The sequence below is a fragment of the Oryzias latipes genome, chromosome 21, assembly GCF_002234675.1.
Source record: "Oryzias latipes chromosome 21, ASM223467v1".
Classification (NCBI taxonomy): domain Eukaryota; kingdom Metazoa; phylum Chordata; class Actinopteri; order Beloniformes; family Adrianichthyidae; genus Oryzias; species Oryzias latipes.
The window spans coordinates 23,324,380-23,343,257 of record NC_019879.2 but is presented as its reverse complement, the minus strand read 5'-3'; the positions used below and the strand labels follow the sequence as shown (position 1 = coordinate 23,343,257).

General features: G+C 38.1%; 1 protein-coding gene across 2 annotated transcripts in view; it reads right to left on the bottom strand.

Moving 5' to 3' along the window:
• The window catches only part of LOC101167004 (multidrug resistance-associated protein 4), a 48,562-nt gene extending 29,896 nt beyond the window's left edge, over nucleotides 1-18,666 (bottom strand). For both annotated transcript variants that reach the window (XM_023951044.1, XM_023951045.1), the window contains exons 1-19: nucleotides 18,470-18,666; nucleotides 17,948-18,058; nucleotides 14,679-14,799; nucleotides 14,360-14,584; nucleotides 14,163-14,252; nucleotides 12,845-13,008; nucleotides 12,631-12,756; nucleotides 10,680-10,929; nucleotides 9,537-9,641; nucleotides 9,294-9,383; nucleotides 8,982-9,173; nucleotides 8,813-8,907; nucleotides 8,656-8,742; nucleotides 8,476-8,572; nucleotides 6,526-6,732; nucleotides 6,198-6,329; nucleotides 5,999-6,036; nucleotides 5,625-5,719; nucleotides 5,072-5,218 (exon numbers count right to left, since the gene is read on the bottom strand). In XM_023951044.1, coding sequence (XP_023806812.1) covers nucleotides 5,072-5,218; nucleotides 5,625-5,719; nucleotides 5,999-6,036; nucleotides 6,198-6,329; nucleotides 6,526-6,732; nucleotides 8,476-8,572; nucleotides 8,656-8,742; nucleotides 8,813-8,907; nucleotides 8,982-9,173; nucleotides 9,294-9,383; nucleotides 9,537-9,641; nucleotides 10,680-10,929; nucleotides 12,631-12,756; nucleotides 12,845-13,008; nucleotides 14,163-14,252; nucleotides 14,360-14,584; nucleotides 14,679-14,799; nucleotides 17,948-18,058; nucleotides 18,470-18,543 — 2,446 coding nt within the window. In that variant the 5' untranslated portion in view covers nucleotides 18,544-18,666. The remainder of the gene's footprint in view (nucleotides 1-5,071; nucleotides 5,219-5,624; nucleotides 5,720-5,998; nucleotides 6,037-6,197; nucleotides 6,330-6,525; nucleotides 6,733-8,475; nucleotides 8,573-8,655; nucleotides 8,743-8,812; nucleotides 8,908-8,981; nucleotides 9,174-9,293; nucleotides 9,384-9,536; nucleotides 9,642-10,679; nucleotides 10,930-12,630; nucleotides 12,757-12,844; nucleotides 13,009-14,162; nucleotides 14,253-14,359; nucleotides 14,585-14,678; nucleotides 14,800-17,947; nucleotides 18,059-18,469) is intronic.
• Nucleotides 18,667-18,878: the final 212 nt, after the last annotated feature.

Sequence of the window (18,878 nt, the reverse complement as noted above, 5' to 3'; positions counted from 1 at the left end):
TCTCATTTTCTAGGACATAGTTTCTGCAGAGCAGCCGTAGTTCATTAGAAATTTACCTCTGAATATTGAACTAGGGGTATAGGGAACTGTTGATGCAAAGTTACCTTCCTTGCCAAACCCGTTGCTGAAAGCTGTCTATTTAGTCGCTCTCCAGCTAGCTTACAGCTCTTCAGACCCCCAAATTAACATTACTGGTGCAACAAAAATATTGGAGCCATCCAGCCGTTCAGTTTGGAGCCAGATGCCAGCTCAGACAAGAAAAAGGAAGACTGTACACTGGACTGTGGAAAGAAGCTGGAGTCTCTGGAGAAAACCCATGCATGCATCAGGAGAACATGCAAACTCCACACAGAAAGCTCCCCCATTGGTGTTCTGTCTCAGGTCCCCCAGTCGGGACTTGAACCGGGGGCCTTCTTGCTGTGAGGCTAACCACTGCATCACTTTGCGATCTTTTTCAAATGGCGTTTTTTGTCTGCTCCTGATCCACAACAAATTTATTCAAGAAAAACTTGGAATTTCAGTTTTTAAACTTAATTTTCTTTCTATATGTTCTCCATCAACAGGAAAACACCAAAAATGCAATTTTCATCAGAGTGGGTCTTTAAGAGTTCAGACACAAGGCTTATTAAAATGTAACTGTACATGATGAATCCATAGAAAAAGATTTATTTATGCATGTTTTCTGAAGAAAGATTAAAACGTACCATTTTACTATTTAATTTTAGTTACTGTTACATAAATGATGGTTTTGTCAGTTTGAAGGGTGGCTTAGTTTTTAATCCTGAGGAAAACAAACTAGTAAAATTGTGCATTTATTTTGAAGTATTGCTGAAATATTGATTGGAAGTTGCCAAACATGCAAGTAGTTTTGTTTATGGTCAAAGAACAAGCTCTGGAACAACAGATGGATGGCTTGGAAGCACATAGCGGTGGTGTAGCACTGCAAAAGCATGAAAGAGCCGTGGCTGACCTAGAAGTTGCCTCCCAGCTTCTTGCCAGTCCTACGGAGGTGGGCCCTGTAATCACCTCTCTCCACGGCCGTAAGCAGCTTACAGCTTTATCCAAAACGCCGTTCCTGCCTAAAAACATGCATACAGACGAGGCCGGGCTCCTCATAACAGCCATTGCATAAACCCAGCCGAAGCATTATTCCCCACAACAAGCCAGCAATGCTCCAAATCAGCACTGATTCAAAGTCAAGTGGCGTAAGCATGTTGTACACTTTGAGGCAGACTAATCTTATTCCCAGTGTGAGTGCCCCTTTAGCATACAGACATCCCGAGGGGAGGGTTCAAGCAAGGGGGTAGAGCTGCCACTACAACACTGTAGAATATTGCATCTTTAGTTCAGGAACTGGAGCTGGGGGGGGGGGGGTGTTGTCAAATGGTGCTTGGAAAATATTCAATAGTATTTTATATAATTTTACTGTCTAAGCCATAGATGACCTAAATCCATGCACATCTGACAAACAAAGCCAATAAGAAAAGGATGGGTTTCTCTGGGTTACATCACTCCATGGTTAGAGGCTGTAGAAACGGGGAATATCAATCAGCTATCAGCTGTTTGACAGGCAGCTCAGTTAACCCAGAGTTTCATTGGGGATGAAGTAAGGACCTTTCTCCTTCTGACTACAGACTAAAGAGGGGATACATTACAGTGATGCAGTTACACAAAGACATTCACTGCATGGAAATGCCTATGAGGTAAGATCGGCATGGGACAATGGCTTCAATCACTCTGGGTGGTTGTCAACAATATCACCTATTGTGTGCAGTGAGGTATGGACGTTTCAGGATATCAGCAGCATTAGTATCAAACAATTTCTCATGCTTTTAGACTCCAGGGGTGATTTGCACCACTTTTCAGGCTCAGAAAATATCAAGCCCTCCCAATAAGGTGGCCTCTTAGGTGGAAATATTGGGTGAGCGGGACCCCCAATCAGACTTTAAGAAGTGGAACAGTGGGGTCCGGCTGGAGCAGGGCGTGTGGCAAATCGCTGCTCCCTGTAAACATCAAGATAAGGGGACGATTCAGAGCCGCTCCATGTGTGGGCCCCAGTGCAGTAGGAAGGGCCTTTCAGTGAGGCAAGTGTGATAATAAAGTAATACCAGGGAGGGGGCTGCCAAGGCTGGAGGTGGCACAGCTCACCTGCACTTCCATGAAGGGCCCAGAGGCCTGGGGCAGCCTCCCACCGCCGGCGCCTTGCTGCCAATACTAATACATTCTAAATCCATTCTCTTCGCTCGCATCGCCAGGCTCCTGCAATCTCCTCTCCTTCCCTTTCATACAATTAAATAGTGGAAATGCCGAGCGAAGGGGAGCCCTATCAGCAATACTGCACACACACACACGGCTCCATCTCCACATTCAATTTACACACCTCGATATCATCGTCCTCTCTGCAGTACTTCCTTCACTTCACTCCTAACCCTCCTGCATTCCAGGCCTGAAATACAGACATTAAAAACATTGCCTGTGTAGACACAATTAGGAGCTCACAGCGCTGACTACAGAGGATCTAATGTACCCTGCATCAACAGCAGCTGAGTGACATTCAGCTGTGAGATGGCCCACTATGCTGATGTGAAACGGGGAAAGATGTGTGTGTGTGTGTGCGTGTCGACTCAAACTCCACTCCTCGACTGTGCTTATGAGCTGAAGCCCTGGCCCGCAGTCTCTGAAGGGATTAGCCCACTCAATGACACTAAATTACAGGGATCAACATTAGCTCGACACATTCACCGCTGTCTGTGCTGCTCTAACTGGATCACATTTGGGTGAACAGCTGTAATAAGAACATACATATTACTCAAATTGAGCAACATGAATATTTAAAGCTACACAAATTCACAGGAAGGAAAAGGGAAAAGGCAACTGGCATGTTTTTCAATCCATTTTGCAAATTTATCAGTTGCAATGTGGAAAGGCTTTCATCATGAAAACTTGGAAATCAAGCGGCGCCAAAGATAACACAGATTGGAAGAGGATGGAAGCATTCAGCAGCAGCTACAGAAGAGCCACAATGCTTCTCCATCAATCATAAAGCACCGCAGCTGAAGTCTATTGTTATAAACCACATTCACAGAATAACAAACAAGACTTTTGTGCAGTGGCGCTTGAAATGGTAACCTTTAACTCGGAGGACAGCGATCACACGCTGGGACTGCTCAGTGGCGTCAGCACACCTATCACTTACACGTGTAAACAGCTGTCAAATCCTTTACAAGGCGCGGGCACACACTTACAAATCACTCACACTTATAGCAAGAAGGCAGATGAATGAACGTGACAATTATTTCCTAAAAGAAAAGAGGCAGAATGTTAGGAGGCTAAAAAAAATAATAATAAGGAGCTGACAACTGCTGTCTTTGTGCTGTTGTTCAAAATGTTCCCTCCTTAGAAAGAAAAAATGAGTTGGGGAAAAATACAGAAGCAGAGAAAGTGAACCACCATTTATCACTGAAATGAAAACATGTCATATTAATTCTTTTATGCTCCAGATTGAACAAAAGATATGAAGAAAAATAGACAGGGACAGTCGCCTCTTAATCCAGTCAAAGTGTTGTTTGTTCAGCATTGTGTGCTAAGCTGTAATGACTGGACTGGTCACACAACAGTTACTGATAGCAGCAATCAGATAGCAGTGTCTGTTAAACCTTTTTTTTGCTGCCCTATTAAACAGATTATTACTTTATTCAAAGTGTTTGCTCTCCACCCTGTATGAACACTTTGCCAAATAGGGCACGCCCAGATAAGCAGTCAGGTACTTCAAGTCGCAAAAACAAAAAGCATAGATTAAGAAGCAGTGTTTGCTTCAAACGCAGCTCTGAAAAGGAAAGCTTTGTCGCTACACCCACTTCTAATGCCAGCATAAACCGCAACCTCCCGAACACCCTCAAATCATATTTAGACCTGTGTTACTTGCTTATTATGACTCATTATACAGAAACAAGTTCCCTTCTTGTTAAGAATTCCCACCCGAGCTGATTGTGCTGTACACGCATGTCACTATGAAGAGATTAGGCTGAGTAATTATCTCCTGACAGGTGAACAATGCTCCAGAAAAATTGAAGTTATCAAAGTGGGCCACTTGATAGTTGACTTTGGAGTTGAATGATGGATTGTGGTGACACCACGTAACCTAATTAAAAGTGATCATTGATTAAAAATTAGAGCAAAAATAACCACTGTTACTTTCATTTTTTTTTAAGTGGTGTAAAATTTGCCTAAAAAAAAGCAGCAACAACAAAAACATCCTTTAAATATTTCCAAGGTATTTATTTAGTTTTTTTTATCATCTTCCTTGGACTCACTCAATTTAATCTAAATATGGCAAATCTCTGATGCAATGCACTGTACAAACATGTGTGTATTTACTCAACACTGTTCAAGAGCTTCCGCAAATAGTATTAATGCAGTCTGATTGTTAGCTTTTTGCCTAATATGTCAAGATATCAGTTTTTAGCTGAATTTAAAAGCATTATGGGTAAATATTGTATTCTGACCCATTATTTAATAGCATATATGCATCTTATTTCAACATTACAGCAATGGTGTCAGTCTATTCAGATACAAATAAAATCCAGCAATCTGATAAAAAAATCGTAGAACTATTTGAAATTTAACTTTATTTATAAATACATATTTTACAATATATGATTTGATAAATATAGGCAAATTTTTGTTCAAACTAATAAATATGTTGCAGCTTCTTTAGAAATCTGGGTGAAAGAGGAAAATAAAATTAGGTGACTTTAAATGTATAAATGTTAAATAATAATTATAATTGCATATTTTTAAGAAAAGTAATTATAGTGTTATAGGGGAGTAAATTTGAGAAAGAAAACGTTTATTACATTTAGGTCAATACAAATTCTGGGAAGGCTTTTCAGAAAATTTTAAGGAGATCCAAATTTACAACAAAAAAAAGTGGGAGTCTGCTCTCTAGTGGTGGCACATAATGACAGTATACTGTCAAAGGCTTCACCTCAGAATCTCAGCGTTCTCGCAGAACGCTCAACCTTCTGTGGATGAAAAAAATTAAGATTTAAGATGGCTGTGAATAACTTACCAATTGGGTTGGCATCAAAAAAGCGAAGTGAGGTCCGAATGATGGCATTAAACATGCTGTTGTGAAGTTTCTGGGCTGAGCTGACTAGGACATTAAAGAAGACCAAGGTGCGAAGGAAGCCAAAGACGACTGAGGTAGCTGTTAAACCTGACACAAAAAAAAAAAAAAAAAAACACATTCATTTATAACAATTCCATTCAATCAACATCAAGAGTATAGGAGAGATAGTATCATTAAGCACATATTGTTTAATTTTTCTTATATTCTCACATGTGTGTTTTTTTCTTGTAGTGCATTTTGCTTTATCTCTGTTAGCACAAAGCCTAAATGGGTAAGGTGTCTGGGAGTCGCGAGCAGACAATCAGAGCAATCCAACAGTAAAAGGGAAAAAAAAGTTCCGCTATCTCTCTGCACAGCTGAGGTCCATGCACCCATATTGGGCCTTGAAGGCCTTGGGAGACAGCCAAAGAACTGTGGATCTGTTCACTGAATGGGGACAGTATTCACAGGCTCAACAGTACTCAAAAAGCAATATGCACTCAGTGAGCTTCACCTGCGTAAACACCCAGGTACAGGTCAAGGTCCAACTGCCGAGGGAGGCTGCCATTCAGGTGTTCTGTCTCACTGATGTGTCTCTGCTCAGAAGCCCTGAGAGTTGGCCACAGAAGATACAAAACCCAACAAGGGCAGAGGACGACAACAAAGAAAGAAATCAGCTGTGTGAATACATAATGCTTCACTTTTATTCTCAAGCACAAGGTTGCTTTCAATACGTGGTAGACAATGTCAAGAAAAACAGTGCGGCCAATCAACTTGTGATTAAATCAGTGGTATTTCAGTCTTAAAACATGTGTCAGCTGGTCAGGTGAAATGTCCTGTCAACATTTTGATCAGGAGTTATGCAAAAATAAGAGGAAAAAAACTCACCAGAAAGCAAGCCAATAATCCTGTAATACAAACGTTACCTAATATGACACCAAAAAAAGGTTTTTTTTGATCAATATTTATACACTTTATTCATTCACTTTTGAGTAATAAATGTAATAAAAGTATGATTTATTATAAATTAAAACAATAATTTATTGAGTTTTAAACAAGAATTGTAAATGAATGAATGTAAACTTACATGTGCTAGAAGGTTGAGTAAAATGAGGACCAAGAGAATAGAGAAATGAGCACCAGCCATGAAATATTTCACATACATGCACAGGCCGACATTTCCTTCCATGCGGTTTTCCTCCTCTTTTGGATGCACTTCCTTTAAATGTAAAGTATCAACGTAAATCTTACAGCAATACTTGAAATACAGATGTAATAAAAAGAAAAAAAACTGATAGAAATTGAGTAACTACTGCCCTCTAGCGGCTGACAGGACTGTCAGCAAAATGGTGATTCCTTTTCTTATCAAATATTTTATTTAATGTTTTTTTTTTTTTTTTATCAGAGATACACACCATTGAACGAGCATCTGTTCCTTCGATCAAAGAATACTGAGAGGAGGAAAGGGAGGACACGGAGGACCTGTCAGACAGCACATAGGGTATACAGGTGAAAGGGTGAAAGTCCTGCTGTTCATCCTCCTGGTCATGTTTAAGCAGGGAGGTGAAGTCTACTCCAGACAACTGCAACTCCCTGTAAGTCCCTCGTGCTACCATCTGGCCCTAACAAATAAAGAAAACAAGGAGAATTAACTGCTATTGTTGCAGGAAGAAGAAATGCAAAGGACTTTTTTTTTCAGGGAGAAAAGTCCAAGTAAAATAAAAATAAAAAACATAGATTTAATTTGGATTCCAATCAAGATTGACTGACGTGAAGTTCTAAACTGTTCTGTGGATGGTCTGGTATATCAAGATTAAAAATGAAAATACATTTAAAAAAATGTATCTTAAATCTCTAAAATACTGTATGTCAGGTCTAAAATATGTACATCCAGTGTTGCAGAAGGATCATTATACACAGTGACAGTGATCATAGAGGTATGTAGTACAGTATTGCACTTGTGAATAATAAATAACTGAAACCGTTTAACGTGAACTTCTCTGCCCAGAATGTGATTTGATTTCAAAGAAGTGTCCACTGTCCCCCAGGCCTGACTGGATTTTGTGGCTCTCTGTGCGGTTCCATCTTTTTCTGGAGGGGTTGTTCAGATCAATGTACAGATCAGAGCACTCCTGACTGTCCTGACTAGACCACGTTGTTCGGATTCTCACTTGTGTTTTGTCCTCGGGGTGGAGCAGTTTTGTCTCTGCGTTTTTCTGGGTTTGAAATGAACAGAGAGATTTTTGTGCCTTGAAAATACTTGTGAGTTTCTCAGATTCACCTCAGACATTTAGCTTGTTTGTTGATCGTTATCTTTCCTGGTCTAGGTAAAGTAAGTTCTTTGTCGCTTGTCGTTCACTAAGGTCTAGCTGGTGGGATTTTCCTCATCAATTCTGTTTATATAGCCCAATATCACAACACAGTTGTCTCAATGGGGGTAAACCCTTTTCCTTGGTGTTTTTACTGTCTATATCACTGCATTGGTGTAGTGAGTAAATTCTTCCACTTTTTATGTTTACTTTTAACTCATGAGTCATCTGTGTCATTTAAACTATGTGTCATCTGTTTTCTACTCCATCCATTAACACTATTTGGGTCATTGGTGATCCTATGGCACAGACATGTTTTTGTCTTCAGAATTTCCTTCTAAATTTGAGAAAAAGTGATGTCTGGGAAGACATACAGCAGGTCAAAAAAATGTTTTCTGTTGTCAGCTTGGTTCTTTTAGGCAGAATGGGGTCCTCAACATTTCCATGGTGACAGGATATGAGTGAAAAAAAAATCACATCAAAGAAACCCATTTGGTTCCATCGTTGTGGCCTTGTCACACAGCCACTTCTTACATTTTGTGTATGTAACACGTATGAAATTTCGGTCTTCCATGACATATGCGTGATATACCAAATTCAGAAGTGTTTTTTGCGCTTGTCATTCGCAGATGTGCGCAGTTGTCCGTCGATGGATCTTCATGTGAATTCAGTTTTGAGCTTTTCAAAATTTTTGGTCAGTTGACAACTACGCAGTTTATGTGTATTTTACATCGATAATATGCAATTATTGCGTGAATCTTATGCAATTGTGCGTGATTTTTACGAAATCGAAATGTATATTTGTGGCTTTCCACGACTGTTCCACTTACATCCTTGTATGTCTGACTTTTCACACATGTCCCACTGATGCATAACTTTTATTTCACGTACATATCATGTTAAAAGTATTTAATTGATGCACAAATTGTGATTTGTGCCAGATTTGGCTTTTACGTTGATTTACATGTTCTTTGTGTGCTGAATCCCTCCCTGATTTGTATCTCATAGCAGGACTCTTTTGTGACACACAAAGGAAACTCTAAAGTGTGTACACACCTCTTTCAACACAACAATCTGATCTGCAACCTTCAAGTACTGTAGCTGATGTGTAACTAGAATACGAGGCTTTTTTCTCAGAAGTCCACAAATGCACCTGGTGAGAAAAAGTAAAATAAAAATATGTTATTGACTGAAACATGCTAAACTGAAATTGGGTTTTATAGGATGTCAACTAACTGTTGAAAGAGATGCCGGCCCACTTCAGCATCCACGGCGCTGAGAGGATCATCTAGCAGGTAGATGTCTGCATCCTGATACACTGCTCTAAAAATACCCATTTGTAAAGTTACATCTGCTTCTGACACCTGCAAGGATGTAAAAACGTTCAGATCACCTTGCTAAGCTGACCCTTGCCTTCTGTCCTCCACTCAGATTGGTCCCCCGGTCTCCAACCATCGCTAAGTCACCGCCCGGCAACAGCTCTATGTCCTGAAAAGAGTTTTGAATGTAAATGAGGCCAAAGCAAAACCTAGAAACCTAGAAAAATGTAAAGGCGTTCTCACTCTTTTCAGGGCGCAGGCTCTTAAAACTCGGTCATACTTCTTGGGATCAAGCTCCTTGCCGAAAAGAATATTGCTTCGAATTGTGCCGGGTAAAATCCACGGTTGCTGAGACATGTAGGTCAGCTCTCCCTTGACTTTGATCACACCACTTTCATGACACAATTCTCCCAGTATGGCACTGAGGAGCGAGGACTGACACAATCAAAAGTGATGGTGAAAAAAAATGAAAAGCCCGTCTTTATTTTTGCTGATATGGAAAAGAATTAAGCAATCACTGAAATAAGGGGACACAGAATCCAGAACAGACCTGACCTTTCCAGCACCAACAGGTCCAATAACTGCCAGCAGTTGCTCAGGCCTCACTGTGAAACACATATTCTGTAAAGTTGGAGCCTCAAGATTCTGCAAAGAAAATAGTAATTGAACCAGAAAAATGTAGTATCCCCATCCTATCCATTGGGGTCACATGAAATCAATAACTTTCCAGTAACCCTGAGGTTAGAATACACATTTGATCAGGAGATTTCTTATAAAACAGAATAGGCAGTTTCTCACCTTATCCCAGTAGCATGTTAAATCCTGAATTTTTACCATACAGTCCTTCTCTGCCACAGGAAGTCCCAGATGTTGTGGAGCCATTTCATGCAACAGAAGAAATTTCTTGTGCAAAAGGAAAAAAATACAAGTTATATTTTATTGTATCAATGTTTGCAAAAACAAATATTTTGACATGTGAAACGGCAGCTGTACTACACAGAAATTAGTGCAAATGGGCTAAATGTTTTAAAGGTAGTGCTGCATGGAACATTTTTTTTTCATCATCAACAGAACTGACATAAAATTCTCTATTTAAAATTGGTGCCAGCAAAAATGGATTTTCATTGCAGATTATAAAGGCTATAGACTTCTGGATTTTTCACAATTTTCTGGCTTTTCCATTTTTCCATTACATTAAAATCTGGTTGTATTTCTAACTTGTTGAAATGGCGCAAAATTTTGCCGCAAATCTGTTGCATCAATTAGTTGTTTTTTTTGGTTGCCTTCTTCACAATTGTTGGCATAAAATGTAAAATCCTTATCATAAACATTATGTGTATGTATAATATCTATATTAACTAACAAATTTGCATGCATTTTTGGTCTAAAAAACCAGCAAATTCACAAAATGCACTTACTTGCGTTTACATTAAATAAATAAATAAGCAAGTAGGGATGGGATCTTATAAGTTTGATCCACTCCCTTTTAAGCAATTAATCAAACTCTATGTGACAATCATATTTAATGGATTCAATGTGTCATGAGTGCATGTATAAGTGCAAACATGTCTAGTTCTGATTAGAAGCAATTGTAATGCCAAGAAAATAGCATCATTTTCTTTCCTTTAATTTATGTTCTAATCAATGTATGTATTTATATTTAAAAACTATTTGCCATACCTATGTATGTTAATTGTCTTTTTCTTTCTGTATTGCTGAAATTACTTGAAATAAATCAAATTAATCAAAGCAAAATACACATTTTCTTTCAACAAGTTATTTTAAAAAAGTGCTTAGTAATTTCAACTGAACAATTAACAACAACAAAAATCTGACTTTTCAGTAAAATACTTTAATTAAAAAATAGGTTTAAAAGTTTAATTAAAAGTGACATATTTCTGTTTTCATGTACTTGTGGCATTTTGGTGTCTATTGACTCACTTGTATCCTTTGGATGCTGATAAGAGACTCAGAGACCTTCTCTATAGCAAAAGGAAAAAAGAGTGTGATGGTGAGCCTGACTGCACCGTAGAGGGAAACGGCCATAAATACTCTGCTAGCCGACAGTTTGTTTCCTGTCAGCACGTAAACACAGATGGTGAAGAAGATGACAATCTTGCTGGCCACAAAAAAGGATGCCATGTTCAGACCCCGTAGATAAGAGCTTTGCATGATCTTCGAGATCTCCATTCTGTGCAAAATAAAGCAAACTTGTGAGTAAATGCTATTTCAAATACCTGAAGTGTATTGGTTTTGAACTCTGTTGATGACAATTGTTGGTGTTGTTTTTTGATCATTTTTAGTTGCTGACTTCACTAATAAGGTTTTTGTGACCAATGATTAATGATAATTGGTTATTGTTGCAATTGAAAGTTGTTGGTTTCTGGTTTGTAGTAATTTTATATTCCCTCTATGAAATGTCATTACTCTATCTGATTTTTGACAAGGGGCCCCTTAAGCCTCGTTTCCACTGACCAGCAAGGTCAGGTATGGTCCAGTTTAGAACGGTCTAAACAATTCAGGTGAGGGTTTCTACTCAAATTTGGACTGTCATGGCACATGTGGGGTGAAGCTAACAACAACAATGGAGGTAATCCAGCAGCTATTATTTTTCTGCTTGGCTTTTTTTAATATACAAAGCATTTAATGCGAAGGGGTCGCAAAGAGGAATACAGCCACTTCCTTGGTACATTATTTTGTCCTAATGACCTTCAGCCACTCAACAGGTTTCAACAGTAGCTCCGCGCTAACCGATCTTTTCCATTTTTCTGTGGACCTACAACCAACAGGGGCCCAAAAATGGTACAGTTCTGTCTGGCTTAACCCTTGTGCTATCCTAGGCACTTTACAGTTGGAAGTTGGGTCATCTAGACCCACTAGACAGTGCACTGAACCTTTTTTCTTCAATGATTTGTGAACCTCATTGGTGTCCATGGATTACATGAAATCTTTCCACCTTTATCCACCTTTGTCATGGTAGGGAGAACACGTCAATGCAAGGGTGGGGTCATCTAAGATAGCACAAGGGTTAATGGGTCGATTTTATAATGGAAGAGCTCAAAAAATCGGAATGGACCAGATCAGACTGTCCCCTACCATACCGCTCAGTGGAAGCAAGGCAATATGGTCTACATTTAAAGACACCAGGCAACAGAATGTCGAACTAGCATTTACGGCATGACATGTGACCTGACTCAACTTGACATGGCATAACCCCTTTAACACAAGACATGTTATAGACATGACCAGATGTCATGATGCCACAAACACTTTTAACTGGACAGATAATCATCTTTTAGATTCATATCACAAAAGCATACAAGGGTATAATGACAAGAATTTACTCCACCCAAGTCAACAACAGTAATTGAGCAGGACAAAGTATGTTTTGAATCTATGTTGGATACACCCATTGGTCAACCTACCTGCCAATCAAAAAACAGACCTTTTAGTATAAGTTTGAGATTTCTTAAAACGAAAATTGTTTATCTGAAAAAACTCCCCCATCCAGAAGTGTTATCGATAAAGCAACATAAATAAAAGCTCATCAGAACCAAATGTACATAGATATATTATATATCTGTAGTTTTTTAACAAGGTAGTCAATGGAGAAGTACCATTCTCAAACCTGCCTCTTTTGAGGACTTGCAAGATTTGGTACTTCTTGTTTGCATCGAATTTGGGAACAAGAGATTAGGGCTTGAACAATACAAAGTGAATACAAAGTTCACAACACAAAGTGATACACAACACGACAAGACGTGCCTTATGTATCAGTAAATAAAATTATGGGAATACCTTTCATTTCATCTAGTGTGAGAAGGGGTCTTGGGATATTGTTTTAAGCAATTCAAAAGAATGAGCTAGTATCTCAATACATGATACATCTTACCTTCTGACCTCATCCACCATCACACCAAAAGGCTTTTCCCAACCGTACATTTTTATAACCCGGATCCCAGAAACCACCTCATTCATAGTGCGGATTCGTTCGTCTGTTAAAACCGCTGTTTTAGCCCTGAAATTCAAAAAAACAAATTACAGCAGTTGTAGTGCAACGTAAAACATCAGGACAGAGATTAGAGAATGTTTTTATGTCTACAAACCGAAGACTTGAAAACAAACGTCCAAATGTAGTTTGTATTGGCATCAAAATTAAAAGGACAGCCATTCCCGCAAGGCATGATGGACCAATCGCGTACAGCAGCAACACTGTCACAATTATCCCTTGTAGTGGACCAAGCCACAAAAAATGCAGGTATAACGTCACCTGGAGGAAAAAAGAAACATTTTTCATTCATACCTGAAAACTGTAAAAAAGTATATCCTGTGGAATCATTTTAAACACAAAAGCCCTGCAAAAAAGTAAATTAATTAGAGTTAGAAATGTTAGTAACCTGGCTGTTTTTAAAAAAATGTTTTTTTACGCAGTATAAGGCACATTTAAAAGCCTTACTTTTTTTTTGTAAAAGTGCACCTTATAATCCGGAGCATTTTATAGAGTGTTCCTCGTCTGTATTGCTGTTCACTTTTCGTGGTCAGGTTGTTTCGCTTTTATTTATTTATTTAAACAACCCACTGTGTTCTGGGTCCCGATTTGCTGATGAATATTGACCAGGACAAGTGACGTGTCTCCTGTCCAGAATGCTACCAGCTTGCCAGAGTTACAGAGTGATCTTTGATCACGAGCAGATCTTTGCTTTCATTTTGTAGTACAATCTTACTAGACAAATTTTTCTACGAAGCTTTGAACTTTGAGACTTTAAACGAGAGAGAAAAGTGTATAAAGTAGGGCTGGGTATCACCAATAATTTCCATAATCGATTGGATTCTTTCGATTCACTTGATTCGCTTCGATTTTGAATTTACATGGTTTACACATTTAGACAAATTTGTAGAGAAATGCAATAATAACCTGTATTCCTATATAACCTATGATCACAGCTTGGTTGAGCAATGTCGATTTGTTTTGTTATGAGTTGCAAAAAAGGTTGGGTGTGATAAACACGCTAAACTGTAGTGGTGTCAGACTGTGTTGAGAGTTTGCCTAGTCACAATAATATTTGTTTTAGCAGTATCAGTTAGTTTTTTTACATGTTCTAAACAAGGCTGGCAATTACATGTACTGGGAATACTTTAACGCAGCTAACGCTTCTAACGTGACTAACATGTAGCATGTTACAAACAAGTTGTAGAATTACTGTGAAGTCAGTTAATAAAGTCTGATGGACTTATGGACTTATCTTTGGCTCTATTGTCTTACTTAATTTGCCTTATATATGACATAAATTCGAAAGTAGATCATTTATAGACTATGAGCCTTTAATCTGGCAACAGAATACAGTGCAGAAAATACGTTTGTCAAATGGCTTTATTCTGGCCTAAAATACACACACCATATATGTGAAAGGTGCTTTTAATCACCTCGTCAAATTTGTTGACATCATTGGATAAAAGGTTTACGATCTGTCCTGTGGTCGTTTTGGCCAGCCCGGAGCTATTCAGGCAAAGAGCCTTTGGAAAACAAAAGCACCACATCAAGTCACCAAAAGGAGTTGGCACATCACAGAGAATAATACAGAAAAAAAAAAAAAACACTTTTAACACCGTTAATTCATTACCTTCCGGTAGATCATGTGGCAGACTGCAACTCGAATCTTCATGCCTGCTCGCTGAACTTGGTAGAAATACAGATGATGAAGAAGAGCCAGGCTGAAGGTGGACAGTGAGATGCCTGCAGCGTAGCTGTAAGCCTCATAGACTGGAACCGGTTGAGTGGCATCATAGCTCTCAAAGTACTCAATGAGTTTTCCAAGTAGCACTGGCTGAATGACTTTAATAACTTCCTAAAATTAAAAGTCAAATTGATGAACAATAGTAAGACACAATTCCTAATTTAATACCTCAGTTCACATGGTGTATAGTATCACTGTAGCATACCTCTAAAAAGATGTATACTCCAATAAGTAAATATGACTTCCAGTAGCATTGAATCAAAGCTTTGCTAAATTTTGGAGGTTGTAACTTTTTTTTTGCCTGTTGAACTTCTTGAGTCCAATACCTTTAAAAGAAGAAGGTGGGGTAAGGCAAAAAGAAAAAACATAAGCAACTGCTGTTGTTTAAACTGCTGTTGTAACAACTATGTTGTTAGTGTAGAAAATCAAGTCAAAGAAAAGCATACACAAAAAAAACTAATTTAATCATAAGCCCATTATCCTAATACTTAGCAAAAAGTAGTCTGTTTAAGTGTACTACACATATACTTTGAATATACTAAAAGTGAGGCAGTATGGTTTATTTTTTAAAATACTATTTAAATATTGTAAGCCTAAAATGTTTTACTTCAGGTAAATAGTATACTTACTCTACTTATACCCAAGTATACCTAATCAAATTTCCTTAAAATGTATTTAGTTTTGCTAAAGGTCATTTTGAAAATTTTCTACATTATTTATGCATTTTCAATCCTTTCTTCGTCCACAAAAGACAAGATCTCTAAGTCTGTGTGATGCTTCCATCTGAGGTGGCGCAATTTTTTGGCATTTTCAACGTTCATATACTAATATAATAGACTATTTTCATTCATCTTTGTTGTTTTATGTTGAAACAGGACGTTATATCTGTAAGAGGGGGCGTATGTACGGTAACACTGTTTACCATCCACTTTGGTGTTCTTCGCATGACAGTTTTATGACATAAGGTGACAAATGGACTTCTGGGTATGTGAATAAAAAGAGCAGAATAAAGTAGCGGTCCTCTTCACCTAAACGTGTCTCTGAGCTCCTTTTTGTATATATGAAACTCCGCTTTACCGACACCAAACCCCGAATAGACGGCTACGGTAACAATAATCTGATTTTGAGTCGGCAAAAGGTTCAGAACGTCTTTGTTTTTTAAACCTGTCCAGAAATAAAGCTTCACAAAATTATCCCCATCTTTCAACTTTAAGCAAGGCCCCTTGCTTGAAAACTAAAGCTAAAATACTGCAGGACCACCAAGCTCCCAGGCCTCTGTTAAAAGGACCCGAGCTTGGGTCACCCAATACTTTTTCAGTATAATCAGTATTTGTTTTCCTTTTATATATTTAAACTGTTGAGTATTGGCATATTTTATAGTCCAGTTTGTGTTTTGTTTCACCTAGAAACAAAATGCATTTTAACTTTTTTTTTTCATTTTTTTGTTTGAGATTTTCACTGTTCTTATTTTATCACTCTATATATATATATATATCTATAGATATAGAGATAGAGATAGAGATATATAAATATATGTGTGTTTGTGAGTGTATTTAACCTGCTTTAATAAACTAAATATGAACATCATGTATAACTTTAACATTGCATCTATTTTCCTAATACATAAAGCCAAATAACATCCCTTTCGTGTTCCAGATAACCTGAAGGTTTACACCTGCTTCAAGGTTCCAATCACCACAGCTGCTTCTCGTTTGTTAATTGTCCTTCTGCCATTATTTAAGACCATGGTTTGCAGTTGTTCCTGCTCTGATCCATGAACACCATCACTTGTGTTATTGTAGTTTACATTGTTTAGATTTTCAGAACGTTTTAATCTACTTTAAGTATTTATGAAGAAACTAATGCTTGCTGAACAACAGTAGTCTTAATAAGCCCATCAAAACCACTGTTGTTGTGATTTTGGGCTATATAAATTGAACCAAAATGAATCAAACTGTATTGAAGTGGTTGTGAAGCATTTGACACACTAAAACTAGTGACATTTATTGGTCAGTCTACAAAATTGCATCAGCATTGGAGAAAAAGACTAACATGTCATGAAAGAGTCATGTGTGTCAAGCAATGTGTAGCAATTAAACTTTTGATTTCCAAAATGTTTTTCATATATATGAAAAACATATAAAACATATGACAACTATATATAATCATTATATAGTTGTCACATGGTGTCATTTCATGTATAAAATATTGCAAAGTAAATTGCAAGATTAGTAAAAAAAAATTAAATCTTTCAAATACCACATTGTATAAAATAGAAATCCTTGTGGTACTGCTGAATTTTACATGTAGGCCTATCTGTGCTGAATGTGTGTATAAATGTATTTCTATGAAAAAATGTTAGGTTTGTAAATCAATGTCTGATTGCAAATGTCAGTAAATGAAATGTTTTACCAAACTGACCTAAATATTCCCCCCCTGAGTATAAAGGACTGTGACCTAAAGACTCTTAGTATAGCGATGATGGGAATTCTAGGTCTTCTTATAGAGAATTGTTTCTTCTGGCTCTGCTCACTAATTCACCCAATCACCTCTTAAGATTGTTTTGTTGCTTTAATTTATTTACTATGAACAAAAATATTAAATCATGTACAAAATATATTGTTAATGTAAAAAATGTGTTTTTCTTAATATGAATATGCTTTTATTTGTTCACTGTTGAAAGTATTCTCAACTTCTCAAAAATCTAACCTTTTGCAAAAGCTCTCCTGTTTGAAGTCAGGTGGCGTTTGCCTCCGAGTGAGAGTTTGAACACTTCTGTCTATATTTAGGTGGGCTTGCCTCCAAGTCTCCCTCATAAAGGGCAGTCTCCCATTTATGGACCTGTGTAGGCTTCAATGTGCCAGGAAATGGGAGACTTGGGCTTTCTCCCCGAGAACGTGAAGGTCATAATGAAATGTCTGCTTTTTAATTTGACAGATGGGGTTTGTCTGTTAAATTAGAGATTTTTGTATTAAAGATTATAGACCTGTGACACAAACATATGAACCTGTTGTTTTGATGGCTATGAATCCAGAACATGATACCGTTAAAAACAGATAAACTTAAAGGTTGTGCTGTCTAAACTTAAAAGAAACCCCCCAATTTGACCAAAGAAAAGGGGAATGATGGTTTATGTGTACCTTATTGAAAAAAGTAAAATGTGAGGGTAATGGCGAAAAAAAATGTTGGAGGCCCAAACCTCCAAACTGTGAGATTTTAGTATCAAAGGGAAAGGGACAAAACATAATCAAAGTATTTGTGAGACTTTGTCATACGGATTAGGAACTGATAGAAATGGGCACGTTTTTATTTTTTCTAAATCAAGGGATTAAGGTTTCATACTTTGAGACAGGTCTGTGGACCTTGACACAATCACTGTGCATGACTTTGGTCTTTGATTCCATTTCACAACCAAAAGGGCTGAAGCTAAGAAGTATGACATAACCACCGTTCCTGAAAGGGTGGGGTTCTTACCGCTGCAGCTCCTCCCCAAGTCTATTGGAAGCATCCTCTGGCAGGACTCTGAACATGTCATCTTCTTCAAGCTTTCTCCTGTACCCAGTTCTGAACAAGGGGCTTAGCCAACTACAGACATGCATGAAAACTATCAGGAGTTTTGTAATTGTTCTTTTCATCATTCGTGCAAAAAATACACATTCATTTCTAAATTAGTAGATGCAGATACGATTTTTGTAAATAATTGATCAAAAATTTAATATTTAGGCCTATTAAAAGTGAAATTGGTCACGCAACGCATCGGTCGTTTAACACATCAGTGAAAAATGTATTACTTCTAGTCCCCCCCCCCCCCCCCCCATTAATTTACAGTAATAATGGAAAAAGTAAAACAATCAAAATTTTCTCTTCTGTGTAACAAGAGGGATGCCACCTCAACAAGATAAATTTTCTCAAGTAGCGGGAAAAAGAGCAGTTCATTGAGGATCATCCCCTTCAGTTTGTCCCACAGAGCAGTCAGCATGAGGAGGGTTTTCTTACCAGAAGAAAATCTTAGAAAGAAGATTAGCTGAAGCCGAAGGATTATCCTTCCCAGCCTTGGGCAGAGGTTCCATTCCTCACAAACACAGTACAGGCAACCTGTAGGTTTTCTGCACTGTGTGGCAGACCGTATTGATAAGCAGTCAGAGGGGGAAACAGCTGCTGTGAAGTTCAGTGTGTGTTGATGTTGAACCCACCCCCACTCAGCACAGGATTACCCTTGGAGCCTTGCAGCCACTTGTGAGTAAGCAGAGAGTACCATGTGACCCCGCCAACCCCAGGAGCAGAGATGGATTTGTCCCGTCATTGGCTGGTGCTAACGTCCTTCATGAGATTGGGCATTTCCACCACATGATAAAATTACCACAATTGCAACTGCAGTAAACACATTTACATACAGTAAAATCTG